This window comes from Danio rerio, chromosome 20 (genome assembly GCF_049306965.1).
Source record: "Danio rerio strain Tuebingen ecotype United States chromosome 20, GRCz12tu, whole genome shotgun sequence".
NCBI lineage: Eukaryota > Metazoa > Chordata > Actinopteri > Cypriniformes > Danionidae > Danio > Danio rerio.
The window spans coordinates 52,376,925-52,403,313 of NC_133195.1; the positions used below are offsets into that span (position 1 = coordinate 52,376,925).

A 26,389-nucleotide genomic window follows, 5' to 3' on the forward strand; every position below is an offset into this window, starting at 1 on the left:
CGTCACTGCAGGTATTTCAGTGTTGTTGTTTATTGCGTTGTGATCTGCAGGCCGGAGGACGGTGCGCTCCTACACGTCTGAGAGGAGACGGGACATGTCAGTGTGCTCGTTCTGCGGCTCAGATTGTTCTCTGTGTGGGACGCAAGGGTTCAGGACTGACGGGACGCCGTCCATCAACAATCATCCACTTCTGGCTCTGAGTTTGACTACAGCGCTCATCCTCCTCCTACACATCTACAACTAATCACTGTTTCACTAAACCACTACTAATGTAATCAATAACATTATAAAGCAAGCAGAACTGTGTATAAACACTTATTTCTAAACAATAGATGCTGTATATGTGAAGGATCCTCTGTAAATGATGGTAAATTTGCTAATTTAATTCAGTGCAGCTGTGATTGGTTTTAATAAGAGTTTAGAGAAAGCAATTTTATTAATGACTTTAATTTTAAAAATAAAAACATTAATTGATAATTCATTAAATGAATTCATTTACATATATGTTTAAATAAATCATGATTTTTAGATTTTATTTAATACATTAATTTTTATGCATTAATTAATATGCAATTTATATTAAAAATGCAATAATGTGCTATTTTAATGCAGTTTTTATTTTTATAATGATTGACATTGTAATTCATGGTCAGTTGCACTACTGAAATATAACTGTAAATGTTAACACTGATTCTTAAAATGTGATTCTTACATATCCTTATTTTTCTCATTATCAACTGTAATAAATGTTATAAACGTTTGATAATAATTATGAATAAACCCTTTTTTTTAGATTATTCTAATGCACCTTTATTGTTTACTTTAATCAGCACTGGTGGGAGGCGTGCGTTGTCCCACCAGCAGTTGTCCCACCTTAGCGTCCCACCAGTGCTGATATACAGCCATATCGCACTGCTACTCGTGTGATATTGCGTTTATACAACAGTTCAACATCACAATCCTGTATATAAATAAGAAAATCAAACACGGAGAGTCTAAAACCCTTTTTTTATTAGGAACTACTTTCTTCCGCCATTCATTCAGATCTGCAGCTGACGTCAGAACAGCAGAAGCCGTTACTAATTCACCAGCGTCACTTTACAGCTAGTGCTTGAATGACTCTAAAGGGACGCAAAACTGCTGATTTTGCTTACACTTTAAGATAATGATGCTGAACGCGACATGAAATGCCATCCATCTACAGAGATTTCTTCTTACAGTCTTACAGTCTACAGTATTTCTCTGTTGCTATGGGGATTTCACAATAATTAACCCGATAATAACAATGAATCCACTAACGTTACCATACTGCTGTTGTGTTTGCGATAAGGAAAAACGCTAAACACATGCAGACTTCTGCCAACACAACACACATTCCTGATATGCGAGCAAATCGATATAAATACAGCACTACAACATACAAAAACAGAGATCATCTAACCTGCCAACATGTCCCTGAAAACCCAGGAGACCGGGGGGAAGGGGGTGTTCAGGGGTGAGGTTGAGAATAGAATGCAGCAGGTTTTGGGCGGCCGATTCGATCGGGTACTGTAACAAAGTTGGCAACCTGGGGGTGTTTAGTTTACAGACTGTACCAAAGAGGGGGGTAGGTGAAATTACGGCAGTTTTTTTTTTTTAGAAAGAAATAAAAATGGGATGTTTGCGGAAGACAGGTCTGATATACAGGATACTCCCATGAAAAACGGAAGTGTTGTCAGGTGTGCTTACCAGTTTAATATTGATTCAATCTGCTATAGTTAGAAATCAGACTGTTATATCTACTAAGCGTAAGGGCTTATTATGCGGTTCTGTCGCCATCTTGTGGATAGAAAATGTCAACTGTCACCGACGAGCTGTCTCTCAGAAATTGTAAATATTTTAAAATAGGCACTATTCTTGCAAATAAACTGCATAGTTGCAATCTAAACAACTACATTCTTGACTAAAAAAAACTCAAAAGTATATTTTGTTGTGTAACAGCAGTAATATTTGTCAAACTGTAGTGTCTGCTTGTTGCTGGCTGTATGTGGGCGGAATAACACACAAAGGGTATGTTTTAGCGCTTCTGGTAAAACTTGCTGCATTTAAGATCTGGTTTCTTTAAAATCAGTTAGATACAATAGTATCACACAACACAATAAGCACTGCATTAAAATGCATAGTTCCATATCATGTCTTTAAAATATGGAAATTTATTTTACTCCAGAATTTTCAATAAAGTTTCATCGTTTGCCTGCTGCTTCTGATGGTGCTCGCGTTTAAACAGAATTTCACCTCGTTTTATGCTTGGAAAACCAAAATGAATATTAAAGGGATTATTATCGATGCTTTAAAAGGAACTTTAGGAAATTGAAAATAATCACATTTATCATTTAACAGTGGCTGAAAAACACATAATGGTTTTATTAGCCTAATCAACTGCATAACTAATCAACTGTCTTGTTGAAAACTGCTATTCATAAAATGTCGTTTATCGCTGATGTCTGCAATTACAATAATTTTCAGCAGTTAACGTGTGTTTTTCTTTTTTATCTTGACAGCTGCAGCTTGTAAGTAGGTCTAATATCAGCGAGCGACTGAGGGTATGGTTATTGCATACGAATAATGAAGTCAAGTTGGTTTTATATTCGCACATTTGTTTATTTTTCACGCCTGCTTACTTCCCTAAATCAAACAAACAATTTACAAAAGCCGTCCAGAAAAAGAAAAGCCCTCGTCTGATTTTTACCACGTTTTCGGATTTCACCACATTTTCACCTTTTTGTTCACTCGTTCACTTTATTTTTTGGATTCTGTTTTTGTCTGACCTGATTTCTGGAACTGCTCTTCCCCAGACTCGAAAATGGTCGTCATCGTGGTCAGCTTCTCTCTGTTTCTCAACTCCACCGGCGTACACGACGAGCTAACTGGACAAACTGGTTGCAGTGGGAAAGCCCTCCACAGGGAGGTAAGCGGTCAGCTGGTAAGCATGAAAAGGAACGGCGTCACACCGCACCGTAGCGTTCGCTTAAAAAATGATACGTAAAATGATACGCCATACGTATCTCTGGCCACATAAATTGCGGTCTTCAGAAACGTCTACGGCACTACGATTTTAGAATGAGCTAGGGTTGCCTTTACTTTACTCCTTTACTTTCGTGAAGTAAGGAATCGGTGTTGTAGTCACTCCACTTGGTTCGTTATATCCTAGCACACGGCCTGATCTTATGACCCATATAATGATGCAGGCGTCTCCAAAACCCGACAGGTGGACTATCTAAACTTCATTGATTTATTTTCTTGTGGGCTTAGTCCCTTTATTAATCCGGGGTCGCCACAGCGGAATGAACCGCCAACTTATCCTGCACGTTTTTACGCAGCGGATGCTCTTCCAGCTGCAACCCATCTCTGGGAAACAACCACACACACTCATTCACACACATAAACTAAGGTCAATTTAGCCTACCCAATTCACCTGTACTGCATGTCTTTGGACTGTGGGGGAAACCGGAGCACCCGGAGGAAACCCACTCGAATGAGCCGAGGCTCGACCCAGCAACCTTCTTGCTGTGAGGCGACAGCATATGAAGGGTGAATAAATGAGGACAAAATTTTCAGTTTTGGGTGAACTATCCCTTTAAAGATCGCCTCATGATCACACGTGTTTACGAGCAAGTATCGTAATGCGCTCAAGATGTGTTTGTATTCATTAGTGGAGATCCGTGAGTGTGTTTTACTGAGGTTTGATCTCTGATGGAGCCACACGGAAGGTTTTCTTTGCCACCTCATTAGTGCTGCCCACATGGAGAGCTTTATCTTGCAGGAAACGCATCATCTGTCGGCTTCATCCTGGTTCCTGACCCACGGGCCTGCACTTCCTTCAAATCCTCCACCTTAAGTTTACAGTGTGGATTACGCGTCTTTGTAAACAAGAGATTTATGGGCCGATGTAAACACATGGAGGAACTGCCTCCTTCAGTGCTTTATAAAGCCATGGCTGAGATTTATTTTTAAAGTATGTGCATGTTAAAAACTATTTCAGTTTGTTTGATTGATCTACTTCCCATTACGAGTATTTTTTTTTTTACTGACAATAGCAATGTAATACAAAAGCAATTTAATAAATGCACAAGTTATATGGATTAGTTCAGTCGAAACTGTAAATTCTGTCATTATTTGTTCATCATACACAAGTTCCAAACCTGTAACCATTGACTTGACCGTATACTTGATCATAGTATTTGTTTTCCTACTATAGATGTCTATGGTTACAGGTTTTCAGCTTTTTTCAAACTATCTTCCACTTGATGGTAGATAAAGAATGAGTCAGTTTTCATTTTTGGGTGAACTATCCATTTTAATGAATTAATCCCAGCTACATGAACATTCATTCATTTTCTTATCGGCTTCATCAATCTGGAGGTCGCCACAGCGGAATGAACCGCCAACCCATCCAGCACACCTTTACGCAGTGGATGTCCTTCCAGCTGCAACTCATCCCTGGGAAACATCCATACACACTCATTCACACACACTTATGGACAATTTAGTCTACCCAATTCACCTGTACCGCATGTCTTTGGACTGTGGGGGAAACCGGAGCACTCCGTTGAAACCCACGCGAATGCAGGGAGAGTAAACTCTACACAGAAACACCAACAGAGCCGAGGCTCAAACCACCTACATAAACAATAAATATATATAGATATATATGTAAATAACCCCCCCCCCCCACACACACACACACCTTGGTGAAAAAAAATGCTTAAACCATAAGCTGCCTGGTTTTACAGGGGTTTTGGTCATTTTGAGCCTGGTCTTAGCTGGTCAGGGAGGGAGATGACCAGCTAAAACCAGCTTAAACAAGGCTTGAAATGTCTGAAACGAGTCTGGAAATACCCAAAACCTTTCTAAAACCAAGCTGGTCGACCAGCTAAAACATGCCTACCAGCCTAGGCTGGTTTAAGCTGTTTTTTTCAGCAGAGAGAGGAATGGAGAGAGACCCTATTTTACTATTTTACTTTGTGTTATTTTATCCTAATGTGTAGAATGCAGCCTGATCTCACGAGAAAACGTAAGTATTTTACGTTTTGCCAGTTCAGTCGTACGAAATGGTACGATTTTTAAAAGGAGGCATGGCACCTGACCCCACCCCTAACCCCAACCGTCATTGGGGGATAAGCAAATCGTATTAAATTGTACGAATTAGATCGTACGAATTCATACGAATTAGCCACTAAATGAAAAAGTTACGAATTGCCGTGAGAGTGTGTTGGTAGAATGACAAAGTTAAGGACACTAATATTTTTAATATTTTTTTTCACGCTAATCTCAAAAGTATTGCGTGAGCATCGAGCAGTCTTGTTTCTATTCCCGATTTAAACAAACTAAACAGCTATTTGTCATTTTTTTTTACTATGGAGGTCTTTTTTACTATGGACATCTATCCAAGATGTCTTCTGTTTTTTATTTTCTACCCATATCGGAGAAAGAGTGGCGAAGGCTTCTACATTAGGTAGGTCTATATGGTTTTATTTGGCTTTTTATATAGCTAGGCTTAACAAAAGGTCAAATAAAACTATACACATACCTAAAGAAGAAGCTTTTGCCACTCTTTTAGGCCTACCAGTTGATGAAATACTCCAATGATAAATGTCTTTTAGAGGGAAATCCCCCTCACCAACAACCACACCACATAAAAATGTGAAACTCTGCCAATGATTGGCTCAAATAAATGTGAACGAGTGAAACTAAAGGGAACTTTGCTTATATGGGAAGTTCTACCAGAAATTTTCATTTAATAATGCGACAAGGACTGACCTTTAAGCTTGTCTTCCTCAAAAATTTATACAAAAATGAGCATAAAATCATTCAATTCAATGATTGAACGCATCCTTGATCACTGTCAGCTTCTCCATCAAATTGTCACTTGCTTTGAGTCATATAGCTTTAAAGGTGTATTGCACACATTTTATGTTAAATTCCATGCAAATGTGACTGTCGCTGGTTTAAGCCCCGGCTGGGTCAGATGGGGTTTCTGTGTGGAGTTTGCATGTACTCCCTGCATTCCTGTGGGTTTCCTCCGGGTGCTCGGGTTTCCCCCACAGTCCAAACACATGCACTATAAGTGAATTGAATACGCTAAATTGTCCTGGATGTATGTGTGTGAATAAGAGTGTATGGATGTTTCCCGTGTTTGGTTGTGGCTGGAAGGACATCTGCTGCGTAAAACATGTGTTGGATAAGTTGGCGGTTCATTCCGCTGTGGTGACCCCTGATTAATGAAGGGACTAAGCCGAAAAGAAAATGAATGAATAAAATTGACCGCAGTGTATGTGAATGCAATAGTGTATGGGTGTTTCCCAGTGCTAGGTTTTGGTTGGAAGGGTATCCGCCGCATAAAACATATGCCAGATAAGTTGGTTCATTCTGCTGTGGCGACCCCTGATAAACAAAGGGACTTACCCGAAGAAAAATGTATGAAAAATCTGTGAACCAAATGAATATTCCATTACAGAACAACTCACAGAAATCAACCATCAGTCAATTTTAGAAATTTTTAAGATGAATGACTTTTATTTTATGTATTTACATGTTTATTCCAGGGACAGATAATGTACGTCTCTGGTAGAATGTCCCATAAAGTTCTAAGTTATGTTACTTTCCCTACCCTACAGAAAAATCCAGCTTAAACCAGCTGGTTGGCTGATTTTATCTGGTCGACCAGCCTGGTTTTAGAGGGGTTTTGGCCATTTCCAGGCTGGTTTCCAGCCATTTCCAGCCTCCTCTTAGCTGGCCAGGCTGGGAGATGACCAGCTAAAACCAGCTTGACCAGTCTAGCCAGGCTAGGAGTCCAGCCAAAACCAGCTATGTCCAGCTTAAACCAGGCTGGTCAAGCTGGTTTTAGCTGGTCATTTTCCAGCCTGACCAGCTAAAACCAGGCTGGAAACCAGACTGGAAATGGCCAAAACCCCTCTAAAACCAGGCTGGTCAACCAGTTTAAACCAGCCAACCAGCCTAGGCTGGTTTAAGCTGGATTTTTCAGCAGGGTATGCTAACCTGCGTTAGCCAGCTAAGTGTCTTGAAGATGAATATGAATGCTAACAGATCTCCCTCTAGGTAAAACAGCCTTCGCTTGTACACACGGATTCCCAAATGGATCAATATCAATTCATCATATCTCTTTGACTGGTAATTTCATCAGGTCAGGATGTTTGGTGATGTGAGCCATGTTTCTATGATGAATGTTGAAGACTCAGGATTCAACTGTAACTTGGTAACTGCTTAGCGTAAACAAACAAGAAAATCCCTTCACCAAACTAGATCACATTCACAGGAAACCACAGTAAACTCAAATAGTTCAGGCAGACTGGATTAAATGTTATAAAAAAAAAACTTTCTGCTCACCAAAAGTTGAATTAATGAGATAAATCACACGGTAATATATTGTGCAATATAAATAAAGCTACTTTTAAGTCTTATTTGTATGATTTTTATTTTAATGAAACATTTAGCATTATTATATTATCAGGTGTTTAATGTTACTGTATAATCTGACACATTTTACAGGTCTGTTTTTACATTATAAACATTTTTATGGTATAAATTCTGATTAAAGTAATTGAAAATGAGGGTTATTCCACCATCTATCTATCTATCTATCTATCTATCTATCTATCTATCTATCTATCTATCTATCTATCTATCTATCTATCTATCTATCTATCTATCTATCTATCTATCTATCTATCAATCAAATGGCTTTATACAATGAGTAATTGGGGAAGTGCTATTAAGGATTTCCTCTCATTTCCCAAAAGTCAATCCATTATCCAGCACATCCCCGCTGTGTTGTCCAAACTAATATATGTCAAAAATGATTTCACATTACATCAAGCCCATTGTTAACTGACAGAGGTTTGATGTGTTCATTGTATCCAGAGTTTCGGAAGTGTTTGGAGCTGTATTAATCCTATGAGAGCGTGTGGGCGATGAATGAGCAGCGGCGGCGCACAGGAAGTGATTCAGCGGCCTGCAGATGCACTTTATCCGGCTTGAAAGAAGCGAGCATACCGCTGACCGCTTCGGAGACGCTGGATGTGTTGAGCTTAGCTTGGCTCCCGCTAGGTGGCAGCCACGACTAAGCTATGCTTGATATGTTTTTTATTTTTACCTACCTCGTCTGCAGTCTGGATTTGAAGAAGCCCTGTAAAGCACGTGCTGATATGGAGAGGTGAGTGTTTTCCATCTTGTGACTTTTCTCAGGGCATAAACTGAAGTGTAATCACCCCCAAGCCGCGTTTAAAGCTGTTAGCTGTCACAGCGGCCTAAACCACAAACATGAAAAAAACAGAATATTAAAACATTTTAAAACACTCTATCACAGCAAGACACAAGAATAAAGTCCACCTGAAATCAAATTTAGTGAGTTAAGGATGTTGGTTTAAAGGTACAAAGCTAGTGTGGTCTAAAAACAATGTCTAAACTAGCATTTCTCTCTCACATATGAATACATTTTTTAGTTTCTCATATTCTAAACGACATTTGTTACTATTTTTTCTAGATGAGTTTGACTCTTTCTTTTTAAGATTTACTAAAAGCAAAAAAAGTGCTAGGTGGCATGGTGACTCAGTGGTTAGCACTGTGGCCTCACAGCAAGACGATCACTTGTTCGAGTCCCTGTTGAACCAGTTGGCATTTCTGTGTGGAGTTTGCATGTTCTCCCTGTGTTGGCGTGGGTGTTCTGGTTTCCCCCACTGTCCAAACACAGTACTGGGTTGTGGCTGGAAGGGCATTTGCTGTGTAAAACATAAGTTGGATAAATTGGTGGTTTATGTGGCGACCCCTCAAGGGACAAAGCTAAAGGAAAATTAATGAATGAATAAAGAAAACTGCTACATTTTGAATCATTATGTCAGCATTTTTAAAGACACGTAAACCTTTTAAAAAAATTTTTAAATGTAATTTTCTCTGTTGATTATATAATAGCTGTAATTAATGTAAACCTTTCATGCAAGCCCACATTTTTTGGTTTATGGTTTCTTTTTCTCTTATGAATCTCTTATAATCCCTGTGCCTAAAACTACTCATGTGGATAGCAATGATTTTAGACCAATTGCTCTCACGTCAGTAGTAACAAAATGCCTCAAAGTATATATATTTTTATTTTTTATTTTTTATTGCAATAACAACAGGCCGTTACAACAAATAAAAACACAAATACTGATTGAAGTATTACAAGCAATACAAATATTACTTTTTGCAACAAGAGAAATGTAACTATTTTAAAATAAATTTAAAAAAGCAAAGGAAAGACAAAGAGAGAAAAAGAAACAAAAAATAAAGGCACATGACAAATAAAAACAAATTAATGCAGAATATTAAATAAAGCACATGTTTTATAAGTTTTAGTTGCTTTCTTGTTGTGAGAGTCTGTGATGGTTTTTAAATACAGTTCCAATTCACATTTAAAAAAAAAAAAAATTGGCTTACACTGAGTATTTGCATTTGTGTATAAAAGACTTTCCAATAAATAAAATGAGGTTTATGCAAAAAGTTGAATTAAGGAATTGTTTTTCTTTAATATAAAACCCCAAAACAACATGTCTATAGCTTACAGAAAAATTACCACAAACCTTTTGGACACTTAGAGAATTCACATCAGACCAGAAAGATTTAACAAAGGGACACTCCCAAAACAAATGAGCAATAGATTCAGAAGAAGTCTCACAGAAAGAGCAACACAAAGTAATGCCATTTTTTAAATAAAAAAATTAAATAAAATAAAAAAAATAATGATAAAATCTGTGAATAATTTTAAAAGATAATTCTTTCATTTTATTTGTTAAAAAAATTTCTGGGGGAGTGACCTAACATATGACCATTTAATATCACCAAAGAGGATGTTCCAATAATAAATAAAAGAAGGATTTAAGATGACAAGGTCTAAAAATAAAGACCTGATTTTATGATTCCATTTTTTTTAACGGAGAAACAAATGGATCCGACAACAGTAGAATCAAGACTAGGGGAACAAACAGAAATCAATGAATTATTATACTTCGAAGAGTATGTGATATCAGTATCTGACCAATTAAATACTATGTTATATCTCAATCGTCCCACCATCCATAAGATATGGCTGGTACGTACTCACTCGGATATGTTTGTCATTGTAATCTTTCCCACTTTTGGTAATTTTTTTGTATGCTTTATCCAATATAAAGTAAATTATAAGTCTTACAAGTCTGTTGTGGGCAAAGGCTAAATTATAATTAAACTTGACAAAAGAGATAGACAGGCTTCGTCCGAAATAGGGATGCTCGTTTCGGTTAATTTTGCCAACCGACAACCGCCACTATTAATGGTTAACTGGTCAGATTAATATTAAATTATTATTTACAAAAAAAAAAAAAATACATTAAATACTGCATTTTAAAGTACTGATTGATTTTAACAGCATTCAGAACAACAGCACATCTTCAAGCACCTGCAGTGTTTCCAACAGCATAGAACTCACTAAATTAAATAAAGAATAAAAATAATTGTCCTGCCCTAGATATTTTTAACTAGTTGACAAGTTTAGTTTACAAAATGAAAACACTGACTGAATCCTTAAAAACTGGCATATGCTGTTAGTCCAATAATATACTTTTTTTTTCTTCCGTCAAACAAAAATAGCAGGCTACCTCAAATCGATTGCTCCACGAAAAATATGCATTCAATCAATGTAAACCCCGCCTCTGCTCTCTTTAGATTGAAGATTGAAAAAGATTCAACTGACGTAACATGCTTTTTCCACTCAGAGTTGACTTTTTTTCAATTGCGAGCGTGCAACAGCGAAAACGCAAGGCGTGCAGGGCGCCGCAAAACGCTCGTGGCTGTTAGTAAACTATTTAAAAGATGCCCCTCTCAACACAAATAGCACGTTTACTGTGATCGGCCCCTTATGCATCCAAACTTATATATATATTAAAAAAAATATATAGTAATTTTAACTGATACCATTAATTGGTTAAAAACACAGCATTTGGTTAACGTTTAATCGATTATTATGAGCATCCCTAGTCTGAAATTGTCTACTACTCTGTAGGTATTGCATTTGAATTTAAACGTGCTACTCGGCCGTTAGAAAAGCGAGTTTTATACAGTATGAATGTGAGGAGTATGAATGGAACGCGGATGTACTACATCCTCCATTTTGTTACAATCATGTGACCTACTGTACCTGCGTCAGTTGCGTTGCTTCTCTTCCGTTCATAAATTCTCTTACTGTGCATCATGGAATAGCATTGTGTCCATTTGAAGTGCATTTCAAAATCTCGCTAGAAGTAGTAGGACATCCGGATATTTCTCACATGCTGTTTTTCGAATTGTATAGACCATTTCAATGTGGTCACGTCATTGGCCCATGAACATTTCCAACTGTAATGAGGCAATTTGACCATAACGTTATCAGAATGTAGCTCTTTTTGGATTCTCAGAAGCTATAGAAATTAAAAATATAAAACGGGATATTCATTTTTGTTTACATCCCTCAAAATGGACTATAAATTCGGACATACTACTTTGCTCGCATACTGTTTGTAGCATACTATATAGTATGGAAATATGCTATTTTTGGATAGAGCAGTATTGTGTTGTGTTTTTAAGCTATAATATCAATTAAGAAACATATAAATTAATACCAACCTCTACATGAACCAATGACAGTTGAACTGAGTGATTTGACACGATTCAGCATTCTACATGTGTTTGTTTGAAGCATACACATTACATTTCACAATAAACACAGTAAATAGATACAATTAAACATGTCTTATTCCTCAAGCTGAATAAATGTAAAATCTGAATATCTTCATTTTTGCTTCCTGATTTGAATTGGTTTGAACAGATTGGCTGCGTCCGAAACCGCCTACTACTCAGTAGGTACTGCATTTGAATTTAAACGTTCTACTCGGCCGTTAGAGAAGTACGTTCTATACAGTATGAACGTGAAAAGTTTGAATGGAATTCGGACGTACTACATCCGCCATTTTGTCATGGTCACGTGACCTACCTGCGTCAGTTGCGTCGCTTTACTTCCATTCATGAATTCGCTTGCGGGGCATCATGGGATAGCGCAGCATGCATGGGATGTACACTCCGGAATCTTGCAGGAAGTAGTAAGTCATCCGGGTACTTCTCGCATACTGATTTTCGAATTCTATGAAATACTCGGCTCGCATACTGATTTTGGGGTACTATATAGTATGGAAGTATGCGGTTTCGGACGCAGCCACTGTTCATGCACGCAGTCGTAATGCATAGTAAACGATCTGCGTCACCCGTTTTCATAATAAAAGTCCACTTGCATTTAATATAAACTTTAAAAAAAAGGAGAAATATAAAAAATTGTTGTTTTAGTTGGAAATGTTGTGGCTTATCAAACACTGAGTGTTGCATATTAATGATTCAAGAGTAACTTACTGTATCTGTGTTTTGACTAGTGAATTCTCTTGATGGCGGAGAAACTCTTCAGGTCTGGATGACATTCGAACGTGACCTGAAGTACATGCAAATGATGAGGACGTGCCCCATGAGTCATGCAACAGTCTGCTTTGTGTTCTGATTGGCGTTTTGTCCACTGGGGGTTTACTCATGTGGAATTTACACAAGGACGAGGGAACGATGGTGTCTGAGGAGCAAGGTAAGACCTTTTTCATATACTTATTACTCAACTATGCCTAGATATAGCCAGATTTGCTTTAATTAAGATTATTCTAAGAGCATTCGTGCATTCGTTGTTGGAACACCAGTACTGATAGAAGTTGTTGAGTTGGGTGTATGTGTGTTCACTACTGTGTGTGCAGTTGTATCGGTCAAATGCAAATTCTGGCCAAATTCTGAGCATGGGACACCAGAACTGTAATAACCACAGATGTTACAAAGGTATGCTAATATATACTTGTTTACTTGCTGTACTAATTAAAAACGTGCACTTAAATTTTTACTGCTGTTACACTTGTAGAAAGCTTAATACTAAAAATGGGCCAAGTTAGTCCCAAGCGGTATTCAGGTCGTAGACTTACAAGTATACTGCTAGTACATAGATCTGGGGTGTCCAAACTTAGTCCTGGACGGCCGGTAGGGCTGCACGATATTGGAAAAAATTGACATTGCGATATTTTTTTTCCCTGCGATGTATATTGCGATATTTTTTTATATATATACTCAAGATATACTTTTGCACACATTACATACAGTATCACTGTTTTATCTGCTGCACCACTGACTGTAAAATTCTTCCACAAAGAACTAGAGCAAGTTTTTTTATAGCTGGTGGAGGACCAAGAATGACTCGGCAGCACTCTCACTCATCTATTTGGGTGCCTAAAAGTTAATAAGTGACGGGCATAGATGTATATATCTATGAGTGACGGGAAGCTATGCTTAGGTTAACTAGCTTAGCATATATATTGCTGTCTGCAAAAGACAAGTAATTTAAGTAAAGTAACAAGTAAAGTAATTTAAACGTACCATAAAACTCCTATAAGTGCATACAATTCGACACTACTACACAAGCATTGTTTTAACCTTTATAACCGGACGTTAACGTTACTCTGTCAACAGTCTATTGTCTTAATTACCGCGCTAACAGAGCTAACTTACGTAAACAGAGAGCAACAGATTGCAGACATCAATAATGCAGCATACTGGAATAATATACCGATCAAACTCCGCTTCAACTCCGCTTCAAGTTTATAAACTGCCTCTGGAACCCTATTAAGGTACAAAAATCTATTTAACAAAAATTGTGATGCAGTGAAGTATTTTTTTCTCGCTCAGCCAAGCCTTCTCTGGCCCCGTTTACACTAATGCGTTTTAGTTTGAAAACGCATACGATTTGCTAAGGTTACGCCATCCGTCCACACTACGCTGGAGTTCTTGAGCGCCGAAAACGGAGCGTTTCGAAAACGCTGGAGAGGCCGTTTTTATTCTGAAACGCTGCTGCTCCGTCTCAGTGTGGATGATGGAAAACGGAGACATCTGAAAATGAAGGCGGGGCTGCAGACATTCGCCTCTCTGATTGGGGCTTTTCCTCAATATTAAGTAGCCTAACACACACAGTTCAGTCCTGCATCTTCTCCGTGTAAGTTCAGACTTTGCAAGTTTGATCAAGGCTGCAGTCTCTTCTTTTCAGTTTGATATGGAAAACAGAGGACACGGGTAAATCTTCAAAGGGAACAGTGTACTTTATAACTTCATTCACATCACCTTGCCTACACTTTCTCAACAATAAAATCTAAACATGATATAAGGAACTGCCTATTTTCATTTTAATATTAACAACTAAACAGACAGCAGAAATGTTGAGGCGCCGTGCTGCATTTATGAGCGTCATCTTCACTGTGTGGATATTTTCTCCTTTTTAATTTCAGTAAAAAAATACAAAACACACCCTCTCTTTTGCTGAATATCAGTTTTAATAATCGATAATGGCCATTATAAAAGTATAACATACAATAAGTTTATACATTATAGGAAATAAAGGCGATCAGTCAATATACAGAATGTACGTGCTTACATTAATCATTAACTTATCTTTGCGCTCAGCCAAAACACGTTACCTGAGAACAAGTAATAGGACCAAAATCAGGGAACATGTCGTTAGATAAAGACAACAAGATGAATGAAATATCCCGTTTAATAAATATAGTGAGATTAGATCCAGATGCTTGATGAGAAGTCCGACTAGCAGAACTCTCATCTGGGTAGATTGGCTGCAGCGCTTGCCAAAGAGTGTCTGTGTGGTCACGTGATGTGCGTTTTCAGCGTTTTGGTGTGAATGGAGAGCAGTTCAGAATAGCTGGGTAAAACGCGAGTGTGGACGCGGATCGTTTTTATTCTAAAACGCCGTTTTAAAACTAAAACGCACTAGTGTAAACAGGGCCTCTGTCTGTTGCTGTGTGGAGAAGCCTGTGCCATGCCAGACACCTTTTACCTCCACCCTGCCCCCCCGTCTCCTGAGCGTCTCACTCACGTACGAAATGGTACGATTTTAAAAAGGAGGCATGGCACCTGACCCCACCCCTAACCCCAACCGTCATTGGGTGATGAGCAAATCGTACTAAATTGTACGAATTAGATCATACGAATTCATACGAATAAGCCACTAAATGAAAAAGTTACGAATTGCCGTGAGATTGTGTTGAATTAAACACACCTGAACCAGCTAATCAGGCTCTTTCTATGTATACTTGAAACATCCAGGCAGTGCTGAAGGAAGTTGAAGCTAAACTATGCAGAACGTTGGCCCTCCAAGGCAGAGTTTGGACACCCCTGCTTTAAATCATTCATGAGATGTTAGTTAATAGATACATTTGGAGTCCTGTGCTCACCTTATACATCTGGGGCCTTATGTATCAGTGCTGTGTACGCACAAAAACTTTGCGGACGCAAGATTTCACACTTATGTTAGGATTTACTGACAATGAAATGAACGTAAGAATGTGCGTTGGTCCACGCCAACTTCATGTCTGGCGCACGTGCATTTCTTGTGTGTGTCTGTTTTATTTCCATTGACGACTCCTAGAGGCAGTTGTGTTAAATTGCACACTACAAAGTTTCTTTGAGCCGTGCAATAGCAGCTGTATGAGATGGGATTATCCGCATGTCTAGCAGGTATATAAGGTTTCCATACCATGCAGTTGACCAGCCAAACATTAAAGCGCAACTTGCAGCGGTCGCCAGTTTTCCCGATGTAATCGGAGCCATCGACTGCACGCACATTGCTATAAAGGTGACATCTGAAGACAAATCTGCATGCATGAATCGGAAACATTTCCATTCAATAAATGTGCAAATAATATGTGATGCTCAAATGTGCTTAACATAATACACACACTTATTAATGATTCCTACTTGTCTTCCTCGTGATGAAGAGCAGGCAAAATCTGATATGTAATGGGGAAAATAGAAAAATAAATTCATCAGATGCTGGATTCAAACCGGGTTCATGATCGATCGTGTGAAAACATGTTGCCATGCGCTTTACGAGCTACGCCACTCATCCTGCAGTTTGCTTCTCTCTTTAGTTATGTTGTCTCTGTCAATCAAACGGTGATGGGCGGGAATCACTCAACTAGCTCATTCCAATAAGGTGTGCTATTTGCACTTAGCCTCAATAGACAGTAAAAATTGTACACCTTTACATGGGATCATTTCTTTTTTAATTCACTCAGTGATGTTCAGACCCCACTGCGTGTCAGCTAAACTCTCCCACTCCATTTGATTTCTTTTCTTATTAATTCCGGAGGACAAACTTGTAAATAACACCGTTTTTCTCTGGTCTACCTCCAAAAGGAGCACCTCCAATTCACATTCTGTTCAGAGTTTCTCTTCTTGCTTGCTTTTGCCATTGCTTTTTCATTGGGTTTTGCCAAAGTAGAGTCATTAGCATGTTTATTAGGGGAAGGAGGCAGGGAGGGGTTTTGCGCTTGTGCACGTGAGCTCAGTTTCACGTTAATTTGGATGTACAAAAGCCCCTTTCACACATACAGACATTTCTGGAAAATTACCGGCAATTTTCCGGAAAGGTTGTATGTGTGAACAGGCCCTTTTTGAAAATACCGGTAAATTCGTTCTGGCTATTTTCCGGAAAGAGAAGTTGTAAAATTACCGGTAATTTGCCGGAATGCTGTGCTGTGTGAATGCAGAGGGAAGATTGCTGGAAAGAGCGCGTACACGTCTAGAACGTGCTGACGTGAGACACCTGCTTTAGCCAATCAGAACAGTCAGATGCATTCACGGCCGCGCGGTTTATGAGTATAAAAGCCTTTGAATATTTTTCCAGACACCTTTAGCTGCTAGATGTTAGTCAGATAACGTTTCTATGTTCCTTCTTAATGCTAACTGTGTAAATAATCATCGATAAAATGTTTGATAATCCATTGTTTGTTTACCTTCAAGCTTTGCGTGTGCCCGTGAGCGCCCATAGCGCCAGCACACACACATATCATGAACATCTCGACATGCGAAAGTGTTCCTCTATATGTTTTTATTTGAGTTGTACTCAATACTGATAATCCACAGAGTTTGTAACGTAGTCAAATGTTTACAAACACAAGCGCAGCCGTTTAGAGGTCATTTCTGGGTAATGATGTCAGAATTTACCGGCATTTTGCGATGGATGTGTGAATGCTCTTTTCTGGAAAAATTCCTTAACGTCCTCGCCTGTGTGAACAGCGCTTTTTTGAATTTACCGGTAAAGTCGTTCCGGAAATCTTCCGGATATTTACCGGTATCACTGTGTGAAAGGGGCTAAAGAGAATATGCGTGGGATTCTGTGTACGCAGTGTTTCATGCTTCTGAATTTTTACTGTGTACGCACATTTACAGCTTTTTGTATGCAATGTTTTACTATGAATTCAACGCAAGTCTTCGTACATGAGGCCCCTGGTCATGAGTATTGCCGTTGGCACCCAGAACAACAAGACCCAATGCAGAGGAGATGCTCAGCGGGGAGAACAGCACATTGCCTGTGCTCTTCTGGCAGAGCTGTTTCAACAAGTCAAGAGAGAATTTTGTGTTTGCCGCAATTACAGGTTCCATCTTTTACCGCCTAGAACAGGGTTCACCAAACTTGTTCCTGGAGGTCCGGTGTCCCGCAGATTTTAGCTAAAACCCTAATCAAACACACCTGAACAAGCTAATCAAGGTCTTAGGTATACTTGAAACATCCAGGCAGGTGTGTTGAGGCAAGTTGAAGCCAAACCCTGCAGGGCACCGGACCTTCAGGAAGAAGATTGGTGACCCCTGACCTAGAATAAGGGAAATTCACTTTAAATTGTGCTAACTAGCACAGAAATAGATAGCACAGAAAACAGCATAGAAGTACAAGAATGAAAAAAGGTAAGCAAATTGTGCATAATGTTCAAGCCTGCACTGTATTTGTTAACAGCTTCTGTATTTTGTGTTTTGCATTTATTCACAGTTGTGAATTTCATAATGGGACCTTGTTCTCTGCTCTGTCTACTTTTGATGTTGAAAATTCAACTCTACAGTTTAACACAGGGACTTTTAAAGACATGTAGGTCTTTTGAAATATCATCATGTTTAAAAAATCATATATCCAGAAATAAGTCTGTAAAATAACAGAAAATTACAAGGTTTTTGCAGCATAAAATACTACAGCAACAAGACAATAGAATATCTCACTTTAAACTATTAAAAATGGGTTTCCTCCGGGTGCTCCGGTTTCCCACACAGTCCAAAGAAATGCACTATAGGTGAATTGGGTAGGCTAAATTGTCCGTAGTGTATGAGTGTGAATGAGTGTGTGTGGATGTTTCCCAGTGATGGGTTGCAGCTGGAAGGGCATCTGCAGTGTAAAACATGTGCTGGATGAGTTGGCAGTTCATTCCACTGTGGCGACCCCAGATTTATAAAGGGACTAAGCCGAAAGGAAAATAAATAAATGTTTTAGAATTTGTGTTATATCTATACACCCAGGGTCTGAAAGTAACATAATTTCAAATCTCTTCATGTGTGTAAATGTGGCAGAATTTACAATAAAGCTGAAAAATCCTGAATCAAGAAATCATGAGTACAACCTCAGAACTGGAGATGATGACAAGCACCCTCAGACATTTGAATGAATATCTCGCCCCCTTGAGGTTGTTACAAGTATAGTAGAACAAAACAACCTCTTCATTCTGTTATGAATAGGGATGCAGCGATTTATAGATTTTGATTGTATGTTTTTTAAAGCGTTTATTTATGTGCTTTTTGCTGCAACAAAATACAAAAAAAACTTAATTCAATACACTACAATATAATATAATACATATAAAATACAAAAAAAAAACACAAAAAAAAAACACTAACATATGACAGAACAACCAAACGACAGAACACATAGGGATAAATGCACATGAAAGCAAAATATAATTTAGCTGGTCAGGTTAATGCATAAAAAAACAAGTATAAAGTAACATTGTTGTATCACCAGAAAAATGCATTATCCTGACTACAGTGTTATTGCCAAATAATAGTTTGGGCACATTATTAAGAATATTATAGATTATGAATTGTGAATCTCAGTTAAACTCAATCTTTAATTACTGTGTTATCGAAAGGGGTTATTGGTTAGCTTGTGTTTCTTGCATTAAGGTGTTCTAATATCTGTCCCCATGTTTTATCAAACATCCGCAATTTGTCATCATTGATATATCTCAACCTCTCCAAAGCAAGCATGTTTACGATATCTCTCCCCCACATACCAAATTTAGGTACAGATTCAGTTTTCCACATTCTCAAAATTACCCTTTTGGCAGATTGTGTGTTTATAGTCTGAGAAATAATCACGGTTATCCCGATTATTATGCATTCATTAATTTTTAAACACCACTAGTTTAAAATATAAGGAGTTTTCATGGGATTTTCTAAAGTGTTATTTATTGCTGCTCAGTAACCAAATACAGCGCAAAATAATATTAAAAACAAACAATAGTCCATTTCTCTCTTTGTGCTAAAAATAAGTAAAATTTTTGACATTTAAACTATTTTATACTGTAAACAAATGACAGAAGAATTAATAAATAATGAAAAAAATAGTATTTGTCTAATGCAGGGCTTGAAATTAACTTTTTTACTTGGTAGCACCGTTGCTCCCAACTTCAGAAACTTTAGGAGCACCACAAAAAAATTAAGAGCACCCACCAAAAATGAATGAGCACCACTGTGAATTATATAATAACAGATTTACTGTATTTGAAAACATCATCAATCAGGACTAACAAAAACCAGAAACAGCTAACTAATCCTGTTATAACTTATGTTTGTGCAATAATTGCAAACTTAATGTCTAATAATTATCAAATATTAAGATGACGATGATGATAATCTTGTGATGACCACCTGCGCAATACTGTTTGTCATGAGTCAAAGTTTTAATTTAAACTTAGTAAAGTAGAGCTTCTTTGGTAAAGATCTACACTGTTAGATTTTACATTTAGCCTCCATTTGTGCTGAACTTAGTGAATGCAATGCATTGAGATTCGGGCCATTAAACAGCGGATCCACTTCGAGTCTTTCAGCACTCTCTCTGAAAACGCTGGATTAATCTTGGCTGGCGAATAATATCACAGCATGATCGCTCTCATCGGCGCAAATAATTGTAACTTTAAACGGGGTTGCAAACCTGTGTACTTTTCATTGCTTCTTCCTCAAACTTCAGCCGTTTGTTGTTCCCGCGATCACAAAAGCCCACATCTCAACTAGAGCGCCTTAAGTGTGAGTTTGTTGCGTCGCATGCACATCCCTCCATTAGATATAATGAACTTGCACGAGCTTGCCTTAGTTAATAGCCTCAGTCATAGTTAGTCCAGTGTGCGTGGTTATTAGTCTCGGTGTACAAACTAGCACACAGCTGGCATAACTTTTAGTTGCCGCTAGGGTTGTAACAATATACCGGTATGACGGTTTACCACGATTTGAACGTGCACGATTATCATACCATGAGCAATTGCATATCAACGGTTTTAACCCTTAAAGACCGAGATAGCCGCCCGCGGCTAAAAATAAGTATTGCTCTTAAATGTTTAATAACTTTTGATCCGCTGATCCGATTCATACAATTCAAAGATTGGCATAAAGAAGAGAATCTTAGCTTTCCAGTGCTGTATCACATATCATTCAGAGGCTCCGGAATCAGTGCGGTTACGTCATCAAAATTTGACAACGCTGATTTGACAAAGAAACGCTCGTCACTGTGTCTCCGGACAAACCAGACATGATACATTGATGCATTGTCCCTCCTCCATGCCCAGATTGGTTCAAACTCGCTATATCACAACCAATAAGCATAGGTTTCGCTTTTGTTTGTGGACCAACACTGAGCTTTTTGAACAACACGGAATGAGAGATAGGCATTCATTTATGTGCGGCTAAATAAAACGCAAAAAAAAAAGTTTTGCATTAAATAATTCTCATACTAAGTACTTTTGCATGCACAGCAGCACAGAAACATGACAAAACAGTGACACAGCAAAGACGAACTGCTGCTCTTGCTGTTTTCAAAAGACGCAAATGAAGGTGCAGCTGTTTGTCTGCATTGCAGACAACCACATCCAAATCCATATCCACAGACAACCATATCCATGCTGGCACATAAAACCTAAAGATGTTCCATATTGAATCTAGTTTCGTTATGTAACTATTTATAGGATAGTAAATATTTATATCTATTTTTTACTGAGGATTTGCACCATGTTTATTTGGACTTTATTTGGACTTTGACACATTATTTATTATTTTCTTATTTTTTTATTTGTTCTTTGTAAGTGGTGTTGTTTATAGTAACTAAAAATATATTATTTGGAAAAAGTAAAATTTGCTTCACTGTTCTATTATTTTGTAACATTTGTAACATACCGTATACCGCGAAACCGTCAAACCGTGGTATTGTTTAAGACGATTATCATACCGTAAAAAAATCATACCGTTACAACCCTAGTTGCCGCAGTTTTGGTCCGTGCAGAAACACGGTGTTGAGAAGCCATTACGATTAACCGTGACAAATTAAAGCGGGTAATAGTGAAACCGGTTAATCGTTGCATCCCTAGTTTTGAAATGCCTTTATTTAATGATCCAAGCATGATCCATTTTTTGCGAATGTCCTTGGAAATCCGTCACATTACTCAACTACAAAGATTTGCATACTGTGGTTCATGTTGATGCATGAGCAATGGGATCACGCGCAAGCAATGTGTTGGGCAAACATCCGCATCTGTGTTTGCATATTTCTGACCTAAAACCATAGACAGGATGTGATTTGTGTAGTTGCTCAGATCTCCTGGCTTTTGTTTGCCTACTGTTTATCCTGCAATCAGAGAGGACAATAGCGGATTTATGGATTTGGAAAACTAGCACGTATCGACGTTATCGATGGGAATTATTAAATGCTTAAATGGGCCATGACTATAGTTACCAATGCTTCGTTGTTTCCCCATTTCAGTAATTTGTTTTACAATCTTACATAAAGCAATGAGCCAACGAAGGGTCAATTCAGACGGAATACATTAGCAAGTTATCACATCTGCTCGACGTCCCTCATTCGAACGTTTTCATAGCTTACATTCGTTATCGTGTACAAATTAGATTAGTCATCATGGCTTGGGCGATTTGCTGCAAAGTGATGTCATAGACCGGAGTAGCCAGTAGGAAAGTTCTCATTTGTTTCAGACAAACAAGCACACGTAACCTTGCTCTGGCCTGCGGTGATGATGTGTTCTCCTGGCCGGGACAGCTCACGCTCTCTTTGGGGAGTCATGGAAAAACCGTCTGCTGTTGTCATCCCACCCAGAGGTTTTCTTTAAACAAGATCGCCCGCGCATACCTCCGTCTGGGGGTCTGAAAACCAAGAGTATGGGGAATGACCCACATTTGCTGCTCTCTCTCTCTCGCAGCTGCTGCCGCTGCGCTGGAAATTGTGAATAAAGCCTGGCAATACGTCATTCTTGGTTGTAAAGTTGCTGCTATGATAATGTTTGTTTTAATTTGCTGATAAAATATGTTTATGTCTCATACGGGGCCCATTATATCTCATAAATACCACTGATGTCAAATTCTCTCAACATGCATGCCACTCCTTAAACTCCAGCTTTAAATGCCCTCTGGGTACCATGCCCTAGTGCTTGCTTGAACAAACCTAAAACCTCATCGCAATGTTCTAAATATCCATTAGCAACTCTGTTTTAGTCCATGAAACACTCGTTTAACCATACAGAACATTCTAGCTATCAGAGCAAATGCAAATCAAGGGTGCATTTCCCAAACAATGACACAACTCACGGGTGAACTATCATAGTACGATGCATAGTTTGGGAAATGAGCGATGTAGTGACGAGTGTTTCCCAAAACCCGTAGCTTCTCTGTCGCAGATCCATCATTTAAACCAAGTTAGTTATAACGTAAAACGCCCATAATGTGGTAACAACTTCTTTAGAGAAGAACCCCATAATTTCTTTGTGCAAATAATGTTGTTTTACATGCACACACATTTTAAAAGAATCCAATCATAGTTTTGGTAAAAACCTGCACTCGCTTTCCATATTAAGTGAAATATATGTATTGTAAATGTATTCTATTCTAAAACATAAAATCACTTACAAAAGCTGACACGTATGCTAAAATAATATTTAAATCATGTAAATCAATAAATAAATAATGAGGCAGTTTATTAAGAAATTAAATTTATATTTATTATTTATTAGGAAATTTAAAAAAAAATCCTACTTTAATGATAATATTAATGATGATGATGATGATGATGATTTATTATTATTATTATTATAGCGTATGCTATTTTTAAAATGTTATTTATTTTTTTGTTTTCACAAGCTTTAGAGACATAACATAAATTCTGCTTTTAAATAATAGGACACCTATAGTTTTCATCATGAGCCACCTCTTTGTTCAAAATGGAATCAATGTTTTCAAAGTGCACTGCAAAGGAAGCACAATTGTAAACATAAAGATTGCTAAAACTGAACTGTTTAAAAATGCATTGAAAGCAAATTTCACCCAGGAGAGATGACTTTAATTCTTTTTTAATCATTCCAAGTTTAAATGTTAGAAACTGTTTCGAACGACAGCTCCAGAGGTGTAAATGAAAGCATACAAGTTTGCGAAGCAATTTGCGAATGTTCGCTGGAGCGATGAATTTGGGAAACGCCAAATCAGCTGTTTGTAACAACGAAACTTGCAACCTTAGTTGGCTAACAATAGTTTTCAGAAACGAACCCCTGAATGAAAAAAAAAAAAAAAAACTGCTGTGATGTCCTAGTAAATGCAAAGCAGCATATGAAAAAACTTCCTCATGACATAGACTCATAGCAAATGCATAACAATGATTAAAAACAGAACACTCCACCCATCACAAATTAAACACCAGCCAGAATATATTGTTTAAATATATTTAAGATTAGCCAACAAGTCCTATCAACAACTGCATGTTAGAAACATATCTGTCAACATTAGGATGTAAAAATAAGAGATAGTCCCCTACCTCAGCCAACCCCCGCCCCTCCCCTCCTCTATGCACCTCAAGCCGTTTCATTGTAAGTAAACCATTGAAACAGTCAGTAATGTTATTTTCTGATTATTAATTAATTTAATCAGTTTAGCTTATTAACATTAATATCTATTATTATAAAGAAACTAAATTAAGTTATAAAAACTCATTAACCTTTTCTTAAATGTATAATTTAAACATTCTGATTAAAGAGCAGCAAATGAATCTCTCATTTAGATTTTTATTTTATTTTAATACATTAAATAAGCGGTGTCACTTTAAAAATGCAAGGATCTATAATGTAAGCATTCGATTGCTTTACTAACTTTTTATGCTCATTTAAGACCAAATTTGTTGTTTAAAAGAAAACTTACAATATCAACATATAAGCAGGGGTGCGTCTGGTCAGTACCTGGATGGGAGACCACATGGCAAAGCTAGATTGCTGCCAGAAGTGGTTTTAGTGGGACCAGCAGAGGGCCCCCAACCTGTGGGTTTGTGTGGGTTCTAATGCCCCAGTATAGTGATGGGGACTCTATACTGCTCAGTGGGCGCCGTCTTTCGGATGAGATGTTAAACCGAGGCCCAACTCTCTGTGGTCGTTAAAAATCCCAGGATGTCCTTCGAAAAAGAGTAGGGGTTTAACCCTGGCATCCTGGCCAAATCTGCCCACTGGCCCTGTCCATCATGGCCTCCTAACCATCCCCATATCATAATTAGCTTCATCACTCTGTCTCCACTCCACCAATCAGTGTGTGGTGTGCAGTCTGGCACAATATGGCTCAAATCGTGTGTAGAGAATCTAGTCACGCACAGCTACATTAACAGACTGGTTTGAAAATTGCATAAGAGGGGCAACAACTTCTGTAATGGAAAGGAAGGGAATCCCGCATTTTTTATATTTATTTCTAAATGTTTTCATGGCTAAATAAAATGAAAGCACAGAATAGATACACATTTAAGAGCAAGGCATGTCCCTACATGTTTATTGCCACCCTTCATAGAAAGATTAAAAATACGGGAGAAATAGGGGGAAATACCTTAATGGGATGATAGAATGATAGAATTGTAAAACACAGGAGACTCCCGGGAAAAATGGGAGGGTTGACGGGTATGGTTAGAAACCAGCTATAACACTCCAGTAGCAAAGTCAGCCAGAATACCCTAGCAACCACATATTAAACACCTACCAGAACACCTTAGCAACACCCTACCTACTCCAATGTATTCATTCTAGGGTTGGGCATCTAAGCTATAATGCCGATCCGATACGCATCTCGATACAAAGAATATGATCAGATATATTAGCGATACATTTGTGACATATTGCGATGCAACACGATACGATTCACACCCATATCACGATACAATGCGATAATTCAGCACTAACTAGAGGATGCTGTGCCATTGGATGAGTTTGATTATTTATTAACCAAGCAAAACCAAGACAAACAAACTGGCTTTTCTCTCAGAGCCAGAGTGTCAGTTTACAGTAGAGGGCCATTTTAGAACATATAGCACATATTATTTAAGTATTTTCAAGATAAACAGAATGTATAAGTGCAATATATATTAAAAATATATATATTTGCACTCTTTCAACATAAAGGTTTAGCATTGCACAACAAGAATTGTGATTTAACTTTTCAACTATGAAAACAAGTTTTACAAAGATATTTTGCCACTGAATATTCAAAACTTAAGGTGGTGAACTAGCAGTGTTATGCTGCTTTGAAACATCACTGTCACTGTAAACAACAGGCTAATAAAAATATAACAAACCAGCAATCTTCTTGCTGTGAGGTGGTCAAACTACCCACTGTGCCACCGTGACACCCATTATGTTTATCATTATTATTATTAATATTATTATTTTTATTATAATTAAATAAAAATTAACAGGAAGAGGTTTAAAACCTTTGTTCTCTGTGACACTAGGCTGAATATCTTTGCAGATGAACAATGCAATAACATTCGTTATTGGCGTAGAGCGCACAAAACTTTTGCGCATGGAAAAAAAACTTGCGATGCTTTTCTCACCACTTTTGGAGCTGATAGCTACAGTTGAAGCAGTGCGAAAGCCGGGGATGCAGGAACACTGGAAGATGCTTTCACAACAACACCGTGGCGCCGCTTTAAGTGAGATTTCAGATTAGTCGTACTGCCCGCGTATTTTACAGATGCGCGGCACATTTTGCAAATTGCATCTGTCCTGTCATGTCGTCCATCCTTAAATCCATAATGTTGCCATACTTTAGATTTAAAATTCAGTGGGGAATAAAATGTTTGTTTTGCTTCTCGCGCTTTCTGAAGGCGCACCACTAGCTTCATCCGCACACCTGATACACTGAGTTG

The 26,389-nt window shown here is 38.0% G+C and overlaps 1 protein-coding gene and 1 long non-coding RNA gene across 5 annotated transcripts in view; both read left to right on the forward strand.

Moving 5' to 3' along the window:
* The window catches only part of cd109 (CD109 molecule), a 63,486-nt gene extending 62,689 nt beyond the window's left edge, over positions 1-797 (forward strand). For both annotated transcript variants that reach the window (XM_692420.10, XM_009294995.4), the window contains exon 33: positions 51-797. In XM_692420.10, the coding sequence (XP_697512.6) occupies positions 51-244 (194 nt within the window). In that variant the 3' untranslated portion in view covers positions 245-797. The remainder of the gene's footprint in view (positions 1-50) is intronic.
* Positions 798-8,176: 7,379 nt separating this feature from the next.
* Positions 8,177-26,389, forward strand: part of LOC137488601 (uncharacterized) — a 234,976-nt gene continuing 216,763 nt past the window's right edge. For all 3 annotated transcript variants that reach the window (XR_012396224.1, XR_012396226.1, XR_012396225.1), the window contains exons 1-2: positions 8,177-8,212; positions 12,468-12,667. This is a non-coding gene — a long non-coding RNA (uncharacterized lncRNA). The remainder of the gene's footprint in view (positions 8,213-12,467; positions 12,668-26,389) is intronic.